Below are 11,893 nucleotides of genomic sequence, written 5' to 3'. Positions count from 1 at the left end.
GATCTGATAGGATGTGGTAATGATGGTAGCAGCTGCTAACATTTACCGAACGCACTGTTTGTAAGTGCTTTTCATTTCAATCGACACATTTGTATATATGGTAGTCTCTGTGATCTGGGATGCCTTTCTTTCTTTCTGGAAAATTCACTATTTTGGGGGCACCTGGGTGGCTCAATCAGTTAAGCGTCCCACTCAATTTCTGTTCAGGTCATGATCTCAGGGTCTTGAGATCAAGCCACGTGTCTGCCTACGCACCGGGCATGGAGACTGCTTGGGATTCTCTCCCTCTGCCCCTCCCCCCGTCCTCCCTCGCTCACACTCTAGCTCGCTCTCTCAAAAAAATCATCATCATCACTATTTTTTTTTAAGATTTTATTTATTTGAGAGAGAGAATGAGAGAGAGAGAGAGAGAGCACGAGAGGGGGGAGGGTCAGAGGGAGAAGCAGACTCCCTGCTGAGCAGGGAGCCTGATGCGGGACTCGATGCTGCGACTCCAGGATCATGACCTGAGCCGAAGGCAGTCGCTTAACCAACTGAGCCACCCAGGCACCCATCGTCACTATTTTTAAAGCCAGAGCAAAAATCATTTCCTCTGCACTTCCATGAGGCATTGCAGGAATGGAAAACTTTTCTTCCCTTCTAGTTTCTTTGGCTGGTCTAGTAATTAAATTGATAGAACACAGGACAACAGGAAAAAACACAAATTTCATATGTATAGGAGCTCCAAAGACACGAGAGGCCCAAAGACAGGCAATTGAGGCTTATATGCCATCCTGAGCTCGGGAAAAGAGGAAGAGGTCTAATGCTTCCCAAAGCAGAGAAAGACAATTAACAGAAAGATGACAACAAATGTCTGGTGAACAAATGTTTGCCGTACTATGCAGATTAAGTCTTTCTGAGAAAACATTACCTGTGGTATTAGTGTTCTTTTAGGAAGTTAAGGGGAAGGTAAACAGCTCTTCCTTAGTCTATTGCGCCTTGTCTTCAGCTAGGAATAATCCACATACCAAATGGCATATTTTGTGGTCATTATTCTGCACTCCCCCATCCTGAAGAAGTTAGTAGGTTTGAATCACATTCCTGTTATCCAAGGATACTTGACCTTGATTACGTTTGGGTGTCTCTTCCCAGTTACACGGTAGGACTTAAGGTAAAGACCATTTTTATGTGTTTTGGGGTCTTCTGTACGTACCACGACATCCCGCATTAACGCTTTCGAAGTAAGTTAACAACGAACAGCTGAAGTTTAATAAAGGAGGTAAAACTCGGCCTCGGGTTTCACTAACACGACTAATACACTTTAGTCTGCCCAATGTTTCTGCATTATTTCATTCCATTGTCACTACATCTTGGTCAGGTTAGGTGTGAGCACATTTGCAGTTGAGGCTCTTTGTTCATTAAGTGCCAGTAGCAGTCTGAAACTTTGGTGCTTGACTCTTGACCTCAGGATTCTTTCCCCTCTCCGTAGCTATCAGTGTAAGGATTGATACCTTTAAGATAGGTAGATTTCAAACAACTGGCATAAGAGAGCAGGAAAAAGAACCCCGTGCCAGGAGAGGGGTGGCACACAGCTAAACCGAAAAGAGAGTTGAAAAAAGCTACAAGCAGCAAAAGTGAACAGCCAAGGACGACGGGAACGCCAGCGGGGCCTCTCTCCCTATCTCTGGAGCGGAAAGCCTCCCGCAGATCCAGGTTTTGCCTCTAGCTCTGGATCATCCCGCCTCTACCCTTTGCCCTGTACTTCCTCCCTTCCTCGGCTCTGCTCCGCGGCCAGGCTCCCGACCACTCTGAGACCACCAGCGAACCCCCGAAGGCTCCCATTGGCTCATCTACCCCTTCAGTCCAGTCTCCTCCCGCCAGAGGCCCCGCCCCCTCGCTCTGCGCCCTCATTTTCGTTCCGCATGCGCACGAGGCGTAGGCGGACAAATTCGGCGGCACCCCGGAAGGGCAGTCGAGCAGCAGGAAGAGGCCTCTCTTTCTCGGAACCCCACTGCCTTGTGGGATTGTGGCGAGTTCCTCAGGCCTAGACAAGTTTTCCGGATTCCTCCGCCCCGCCTCCCTCGTTGAGTACGGAAGCTGAGAGGGTCCGCGGGCAGTCATGGCGGCGCACCTAAAGAAGCGGGTTTACGAGGAATTCACTAAGGTGGTTCAGGTAATTTACGGAAGGAAAGGTCCCTGGACCAGTCCGGGGCGGGGAAGGTTATCCACGCTCCAGACACTTTGCCAAAACAGGCGCTGCAAACCTGGGTTGAGTGCCGACTACTTTGATAGGCTCTCCGAAACTACACATAAGTGGGCGTGTTCGTTTGCAGCTGCTGTAGTCGTCATTATTATGTGCAGTCTGACACTTAATAAAATTATTAGAACAGATAGCACTTTAGAATTTACGAAGATGTTTTATCCGTTATCTCAGTTTATTCGGGTTCCATTAGCACCTTCATTCTACAGATGTGGCTCGAAAGCTTCTGGAGGGATACGAGGATTCAAAGCCAATTTCTGGTAGAGCCCCTCCCACCTCCCGTTACAAAAAAAGCGCCCAGGGACAAGTTGGTTGTATGCAAAACTGTGAGGGTTTGGAAGAGGAGTCTGTAGAAATCCTCAATACCCAGCGAAAGCAGGTGAGGGTCACAGGCTGCGGGGCAGAAGTTTCCATTGGTGAACAGCTTACCTAGGAAGTAGGGCAGTATTTTCCTCCTTTAAAGTTAAGGACAGGTGGTCCGAGCCCCTGTTAGAGCAGTGATTGATTCTCCATGTGTCTCCTCATAGATGTTGCTAAAGTTGATCCCAAGTTATCTCGTGTGTCCTGCTTCTCAGACTCTTTATGCAAATCACCTGGTGATCTTGTTAAACTGTAGATTATACTCTGTGGGGTGGAGGAGGTGAGGCAGTAATCTGCATTTCTAACAAGCCCCCAGTTGATGCTAGTAGATCAAAAGCATCTTTAGATCCGAAGAGTACCCCTAGATCCTTGGACTTCTAGTGTAGCAGGATTTAGACCATCCAGCAGGGAACTCCTTAAACATTTCATTCATTCCTTCAACAAGAGCTTAAGTGAATGGTTACTGTGTATCAGGTATAGTGAAAGGTGTTGAGCTACAAAGTCCAACAACACATTAGAGTCTCTTTCCTTTAGGAGCTCACAAGCTAGTGGGAGAGACAGAAAAGCATACCTGTGATTATAATACAGAGAGATGATTGTATTGACAAATCAGGTTTTTCTTCCTCTTTTCACTTATCATTTCTGTTTTGTGGACACATCTTTGTAGCATATTCCCACTGACTGTAGGGAAGTTAGTCTGCTTTTGTTTTGTTAAAATAACTTTGAGATTTAAACTTGACACTTTTGTTGCTCCATTTTATGTGAAATTAGTTTTCTTGAACTTTTGGAATGAGTCAAGATTTAGGAAGGTTTTTCTTTTTAAGATTTTTTTTTTTTATTTTTAAATAATCTCTACACCCAACATGGGGCTCAAGCTCACAACCCTGAAATCAACAGTTGCATGTTGCACCGACTGAACCAGTCAGGGCCCCCTCACAAAAGATTTTCTAATTTCACAGAGCTGCTGCTTCTGGATTTGCTTTCTGGGTCTGTTTTCCCTGCCTGCCCACTTTTTTTTTTTTTTCCCCTTTGTAATTGTGGTAAAATACATATATTACCATTTTAAACTTTTTTTTTTTTTTCTGGTTCAAGAGTGAGTGAGAGGCAGAGGGAGAGGGGAAGAGAGAATCTTTAGCAGGTTCCGCGCTCTGCATGGAGCCCAATGCAGGGCTTGATCTTACCACCCTGAAATCATGACCTGAGTGGAAACCATGAGCCGAAATCAAAAGTCGGATGCTTAACTGACTGAGCCACCCAGGGGCCCCCGTTTTAAACATTTTTAAGTGTACAGTTCAGTGGCTTTCAGTACATTCACATTGTTGTGCAGTGTGATTTCCTTTCTTTCCATAGTTCTTTTGTTCCCACTTCCCAGGAGTACTCACCCTTCCTCCAGCATGCTGTATGTTTACACTTCTCCAAACTCTTGTACCTGTTTTCTCTTTTACATGGAATGCATGTTATTTTCCCCTTTATTTTTGCTCTCACATTTTTGTTTGAAAACCCATCTAAAACCTCAGCAAGAGTTTCGTCTCTTCCTCCCCTGCTTCCATGGCTAGTACTCTGAACTCGTCTATTTGTACTTTCCACTCAGTGTTATCAGTTGTTAATCTTAAAAATAGTTATTTTACCAGCCAAAATGTAATTATTTGGGAATAACAGAATGTGCAATTCAGGACATGCAAGCCATGGCAAAACCACAGGCAAGTCCAACAAACAAAAGTCTTATTTTATGGAGAGGAAGGAGGAAGTTTTGAAGGGAAAGCCTAGGGTGATAGTTTCTCATTGGCTGAGTTGCAGGGGTGGTAGATTTCTTGTAGGAGATGCAATGTACGTCTTTCCCTATTGGGGCCTGTAATTGATGATTCTTTCTTATTGATTTTTCTCTTGGGGTCTGTAATCCACAGTTTTTTCCCTATTGTTGAGTGGCACTGTTCCCCCCTAGCCTCCCCTTGTATCCTCCCTACTCAATTTTAGTGAGTTTTCTCTTTGTTAATTTCACACAGTATACATATCTCCCTACCAGTCTGGACTCCTTAAAGACAGAGATAATGCCTGGTTCATCTCCATGTCCTTTGTTACGTGTAGGAGACTCTGAGTTGTATGGAGGTCGCGGTTCTTGGATTCCCTACAAAGATTTATGTGAGGATCCAAGCTCAAATAAAGACAGAAAGAGTGTAGCAAGCACAAAGCAGTTTATTAAGGATAGTACACTCTCAAGAAGGGAGAGCGTGCAGGCCCAGAGGTGGCTACTGCCTTGGAACTAGGGGTGTCTTTTTGTGTTTGCATAGATTATGGGTCATAGCTAGGGTGGTCCCTTACTGAGGTTGTTTGCAGTCATCTAAGGGACTCTTCCTACCAGTTGGGAGGGGGAGTTTTTGGCCCTACCAGGTTCTTGCCAGAGCTGTCCTGGCCATCTTCCCCAGCCGGAGCAGGGTGGTGGGGTGTGGGGGTGGGATTGAAACCACAATGTAAGTATATTACAGTGAAGCTATAGGTTACCCTCGGGCAGAGGTTGAAGAGGAGAGGCATGATCTACATCAGTAGCTCTGGGTCTGTCAGCTCCAGGGTGTTGGAAGCCTTGCCAGGATATGTTAAGAGCCACAAAGTCAGGATGTTGTGTCCTCAGGCTTCCAATGTGTCACCTATTTATCACCACCCTTGCCCCCAGCTCATGTCTCACTACTTACTCTGTCACCCCTGGATGACCATAGGTCCTGGCTCACTAAAATGTTACTGATGGTTGACTGATAGCAGATATTGGTTTGTCTTCCCCCTTATATACTCTGTATGGAAAGAAATCTTTCTCAGGTTTTGACCTGATTGGAGCCCAAGTAACTCAGAAGACTGAATTTGTGTAGAATAGGATGGGAATGGGTAAGGATTTTAAGAAAAGAGCTCATTTCTTCACTTCATTCTGCATGAATCATTACCTTAGAGTGATGAAATGAGATCTTAGTGCTTCTGATCTTTTCCTCTGCTTTGAAGATGAGGAGGGAGAGAGAACTGGTATGTATTTAGTGCTTATTATGTCTTTGTACACATAGAGATGTTATACTTTAGACTTCTCAAATATCCATATGATATAGGTATTGTATTCTCTTTTATAGAAGAGAGACTGGCCTCCTCTCACCAGTAAGTGGTTACTGAACCCAAATTCTCTGACTTCAAAACCCTTGGTCTCTTTATATCATGCCGTACTTTGTTCCTGACTAGAATAATCCTAATCTTTTCTCTGTAGAAATGTAAATTTGTAAAGAGGTGATTGCTCAGCATATCAAAATGATGCAGCAAATGTTAAGGAAAATTATTGATTACAACATTTGTCTTATTTATGATGCTCTCTGTACCTACCCACAGGGCCTGATTTAAGCCTTGGAGGGACAGGTTCCCTTTTACATGAACTTTTTGGCACCCATTATACATAACGAATGCATCTAGAAAGCTTCTAGTTACACGCCATCCTTGGGAGAATTGAGAAAATAGTTACTCAAATAATTTTGCATGTCCTGTAGTTCAGATGAGGATCGCTAGTTGAGAAAGACTGGTAGTAGTGTCATAATTCCCATTTTACAGCTGATGAACATAAGAATTATGACTTACTTAGAACAGCAGAATTGGAATTCAGAGACAAGTCCTAATGCTGAATAATCATTCAGTAAACATTTGTTAACTGGCTACAGCTTGTGAGGTATTTGTATGTCTTATTTTATTTTTTACACTAACCATCCTTTTCATAAAGGCAGAATGGTTTGGGTAATCCTCTGGAGTCAGGAGAAGACTTTTTACTCAGTGTAAGCTACAGATAGTTCCCATCAGTTCCAGTTTTCTCATGAGAGAAGCTGAGCCTGGTGGGTCCCTCAGCACAGTCTGAACATATTTATATATGTTTGAACATATTTACGTATGTTCCATTATATATATAATTGAGATTTCTTTTAAGTAAAGAATGGAGCAGATCCTTTATGTGTCCTTTTAGCCCTAAAGCTACAATGGTCCTGAGAGATAGGCAGAACAAAATGTTAGTGGACCGGGCGCCTGGGTGGCTCAGTTGGTTAAGCAACTGCCTTCAGCTCAGGTCATGATCCTGGAGTCCCGGGATCGAGTCCTGCATCGGGCTCCCTGCTCGGCAGGGAGTCTGCTTCTCCCTCTGACCCTCCCCCCTCTCATGTGCTCTTTCTCATTCTCTCTCTCAAATAAATAAAATCTTAAAAAAAAATAAAATAAAATCTTAAAAAAAAAATGTTAGTGGACCTCTACTTTACAGAGAAATTGAAACTTGGAGAAATGAAATGACTAGCCCACAGTGGTAGGAGATAGTGGGAAAATGGGGACTCCTTGGTCTCCACTCCAGTGTCCTTTTTCCAGTTCATAACACTGCTTTCCCTAAAGTTAGGTCTATTAGTTAAATACATTATTTGGTTTAAGGGAGTGAGGCAAAGTGAAATTTGCAGACCCTGTGTTTTCATGTGTTTTCTTTGCCTACTCCTTTGCAGCAACAACAGGAGGAAATCGCAACCAAGAAACTCCGATTGACAAAACCAAGTAAATCTGCAGCACTCCACATAGATCTGTGTAAAGCTACCTCCCCAGCAGATGCTTTGCAGTACCTCCTCCAGTTTGCCAGGAAGCCTGTTGAAGCAGAAAGTGTGGAGGGAGTAGTCAGGATTCTCTTGGAACATTATTACAAGGTAAGAAGGTCTTGAGGACCTGATGGGAGTGTGTGTAAGAATTGTATCATGTCTACAGAATGGGTCAGTATTGCAAGATAAATAAGAAGGTGTTCATTCAGCAGTCTTTTATTGAGGGCCTTCCATGTGCCAGGCACTATGGATACAGAGATAAAAAAGATCCAAATCCTGTCCCCAGAAATATGCAGCATCTCCGTGTGGATATAGAGAGTATCCATACAGTGTATACGGAGACAGATGTGAACACACTGCTGGGGGTCATGCTGCCTGTGTTGCGTCGCGTGCAGTGGGAGTACAGGGACGACTTCGGCCATGACCCTCTGTGACCACATTTGTCTCTGAAATGTCGTCCTGTCATCCTGCTGTTACTGCCCTATTTCAAGGCCCTCGTATCTAATTGCGATAGCCCCGTTTTAACTTTTTTTTTCCTTTGCACGGTGTCATTTCATTTTTTCATGTATTTTACTGGGCTAGAAAAAAACATCAATTTTTGATTGATTAAATACAGGAAATAGTTTAAACAGAAATGAAATTCACAAGATGTGTTTAGTTTTCAGTTTATAAGTAAGATCTGCAGTACAAGTGAAGACGTGATTTCCAGATATTTGAATCACAGATGAATCAAAGTTTTAAACTTAAGTATGAACATTTTTAAGCCTATAGAAAAGTTGAGACAGTACTATAATGATCTGCCAAATACCCATCTCTGGATTTAACACATAACGAATATCTTGCCAAATTTGCTCTCTCTGTTTGTTTTCCTTAAGTTTTTTTTTTAAAGATTTTATTTATTTATTTGACACAGAGAGATAGAGCAGGAACACAAGCAGGGGGAGTGGGAGAGGGAGAAGCAGGCTTCCTGCTGAGCAGGGAGCCCGATGTGGGGCCCGATCCCAGAACCCTGGGATCATGACCTGAGCCTAAGGCAGATGCTCAACGACTGAGCCACCCAGGCGCCCTTTCCTTAAGTTTTTTTAAAGTATCATCATATATTTCCCTAAATAGTTCAGTAAAGGACTTAAAAAAAAATAACCACATCAGATAAAACTAAATTTCCTTAATGTCCTCTAACAACTAGTCAGTCTTCAAATTTCTTTCATTTCCAAAATATCTTTTTATAGTTGATCTGTTCAAATCAGAATGCAAACACTATTCACACATGGCATTTGGTTTTTTAAAATTTTTTTAACTGATTTTTTTTTTTTTTTAAGATTTTATTTATTTATTTGTCAGAGAGAAAGAGAGAGAGTGGCAGGCAGAAGGAGAGGGAGAAGCAGGCTCCCAGCTGAGCAGGAGTCCCTGGTCTTTTTTTAATCTAGAACAGTTTTTATTATTTTGGTGACGTTGACCTGATAGACTCAGTCAGTTGTTGATAAAACATCTTGTTTTTGGAATTTGTTTACTTCCTTGGGGGTTAATTTGCTCCTCTATCCCTTTTATTTACTAGAAACGGAAAGTTAGATATAAAGTAGAGGCCTTGTTAGATTCAGGTTAAGCATATTTTTGAAATTTTTAAGAATATGTTATAGATGACGATTTGTATTTCATATTGCATCTTCAAGTGTTCCCTTGCAAAAGCTTCTTTTTCTCTTCAGTCTCTTCTCTCTATAAACTATGTTTATTTAAATCTTTTATGTATGACATAAAGGGTCTTTTCCTTTACACATATAATGTTCTAGCTTAATCAGAAATGCTTTCAGTTTTCCAAAGATCTTGTGGATTTTCAGAAATCCATGTCTTTTCACATGCTGTTCCCCCAGCCTAGAACCCCTCTGTCTTCCTCCCACTGCCCTGTGATCTGGTTTGCCACTTTCTCTGTCAAGCATATTCCTTCCTCAGTGTCTTTCCACTTATGTTTCCTTCTGCCTAGAACACTTCCCTCAGATGTTCATATGTCTACTTCCCACACTTTGTTCAAGTCATAGCTCAAATGTCACTTTTTCATTAAGGCCTTTTTTTATCCCTGTATTTAAAATTGAAACTGCCTGTTCCACCCCAGAACCTCCTAGCTTCCTTCCTTTTGTTTTCTCCATAGCACTTACCATCCTCTCATTTTCTTTTTTTTTAAGATTTTATTTGAGAGAGAACGTGCACGTGCATGTGTGTGTGGGAGGAGGGGAAGAGGGAGAGAGTGAAAAATCCTCAAGCAGACTCTGTGCTAAGCGTGGACCACGACATGGGGCTTCATCTCACAACCCTGAGATCATGACCTGAGCCAAAGTCAAGAATCCGACTGAGCTACCCAGGCACTCCCCATCTTCTTGTATTTTATTTTATTTATTTTTATTTTTTAAAAGATTTTATTTATTTGACAGAGAGAGACACAGTGAGAGAGGGAACACAAGCAGGGGGAGTGGGAGAGGGAGAAGCAGGCTCCCCGCAGAGCAGGGAGCCCGATGTGGGGCTAGATCCCAGGACCCTGGAATCATGACCTGAGCTGAAGGCAGGCACTTAATGACTGAGCCACCCAGGCGCCCCTCTTCTCGTATTTTATATAATTTTCTCATTCTTTTGGTTCCTTATCTATTTCCCCATGCTAGAATGTAAGCTCCTCTTAAACAGGGATTTTTGTTTTTTTAAATTGATGAATCTGCAGTACCAAGAACAGTGTGTGATAAAATTAATATTTGTTGAATGAGTGAACGTATGCTTTTGTGAGACTTTTTACTCAGTTAATGAATGCTTATTACATATCAGGCATTTTTTTTCTGGGCACTGGACTGACCTGTTAGCACATTGATTAGCTCTTAGTATAGCCAGTGTTTGCTGTATGTTCTTTCCTTTAGACTTTAAACCCCTAAATTCAGAGACTACAAATCTGTTTATCTCTGTCCTAGTTCCTGGCAAAGTCCCTGAAACATTGTAGGGGGTTAATAAATGCTTACCTCATGTTTTACATGAATGTAATCAGGGTTTCTGTTCTCAAGTTTTCAGACACTTAGTGATCTATTTTTAGTTACCTCCTTTCTTAGCAATATCCACCTATTATATGATAATATAACTCTATTACCCATAATCATCTGTAATAACACTTTTAAGAACAGTTAACATTTATATAGCTTTTTGGAGTTTATAAAGCTCTTTCCACATGTAATGTTTTTTAATCCTGGTGATAACACCATTGTTATTTATGTAATCCAGGTAAAGATCTAAGCTTGGAGCCTGGGTGGTTCAGTTGGTTAAGCGTCTGCCTTTGGCTCAGGTCATGATCCCACGTCCTGGGATCAAGCCCCACATCGGGCTCTCTCCTTGGCCGGGGGCCTGCTTCTCTCTCTGCCTGCTGTTCCCCCTGTTTGTGTGCGCTCTCTCTCTCTCTGTCAAATAAATAAATAAATAAAATGTTAAAAAAAAAAAGGGAATAAGCTTGGAACAGTTTAGTTTTCAGGGTGACCCAGCTAAGTAAATGTAGGGTCTGGATTTGATCTGGGTTGTTTGTTGTTGTTGTTGTTTTTTAACTTTTTGTCATGAAACATTTCAAATGCATATACAAGTAGAGGGAATGGTTTAATTAATTCCCATGTACCCCTTATCCAGTTTCAGCAGATACCACTTTGTGGCCAAACTTGTTTTATTCCCATTCCCCCCACCCAACTGTCCACTTCCACTTCCTCCACTCTTACCCTCTCCACCAGATTCTCCCTGGCATCATATCATTTTGTTCATAAATTTCAATTTATATCTCTAAACAATACTCTTTTAAAAGATATAATCACAATACCATTATCATGTCTAGCGGAAAAATTGAACTCAGGTATTCTGATGTCATACCTCAGGCTCTTTAACCAGGCCATGGTGCTTGCATTAGTCTAGCAGATTCTCGCCCCAAAGGAAATGAGGAGGGATGCCAAATGTGTCCAGTTCTAGATTGATGACCATAGCTTTTTTTATCCTTTCGTCTGTTATCCATGAATGTGGTCTCTTATATTTTAGTAGATAAACTACTTGGGCTTTTGCTTCTCTCCTCCAAATTTTTCTGTGCTCAGGCAGCAGTATCTGAACTTCCTTCACATGAGGGATTCTTCACTTATGCTACTGTGCTAGTTGCTGGGGAGGATGTAGACCTGTGAGACATGTTCCTTGTCCTTTTGGGGCTAGCATTATAGCTGGTAGACCAAATAATATATGTAGTAAATAGATAGTGAGGGCTAAGGTTATTCATTTGTTCATTTTTTTTGTTTTCTCAAAACATCCTGTATACTAACTGTTCCAGGCCTTGTGCTTAATTTTGGAGATAAGAGATGATTATGTGATCCCTGATCTGAATCTAATTGGGTAAATACAGACACAATAAATGGATAGTAACAATACAGTGTTATAGGTGCTGTGAAATCTGGGACAGGTTATGATGTGACCTCGAAGAAGAGGGCAATCAGTTTGACTTGGGAGCAGGGGACTAGAACGGCATTATAGAGTAGTAGTGATCCTTGAGATGAGTCTTCTAAAACAGATTTGGGCCATTTGGAAAACAGGAAAGAAAGGCATTTGAGGAAGAAAGCAGTTGTGAGCAAAGGCATGGAGATGTTAAATAGCCTGTCACATTAGAAGAGATGCAAGCAGGTGGTATAGATTTTAGTTTGAAAGCTCTTTAAGAGATAAGACTAGAAAT

At 42.0% G+C, this 11,893-nt stretch overlaps 1 protein-coding gene across 1 annotated transcript in view; it reads left to right on the top strand.

The window, feature by feature from the left end:
- Positions 1–2,098: 2,098 nt before the first annotated feature.
- The window catches only part of INTS4 (integrator complex subunit 4), a 109,801-nt gene continuing 100,006 nt past the window's right edge, over positions 2,099–11,893 (top strand). The window contains exons 1-2 of the mRNA XM_021704596.1: positions 2,099–2,152; positions 7,093–7,287. Of these exons, the coding sequence (XP_021560271.1) occupies positions 2,099–2,152; positions 7,093–7,287 (249 nt within the window). The remainder of the gene's footprint in view (positions 2,153–7,092; positions 7,288–11,893) is intronic.

This window comes from Neomonachus schauinslandi, chromosome 11 (genome assembly GCF_002201575.2).
Source record: "Neomonachus schauinslandi chromosome 11, ASM220157v2, whole genome shotgun sequence".
Taxonomy (NCBI): Eukaryota; Metazoa; Chordata; class Mammalia; order Carnivora; family Phocidae; genus Neomonachus; species Neomonachus schauinslandi.
Note: the sequence above shows the minus strand (reverse complement) of the source record. Positions and strands in the feature narration are given on the sequence as shown.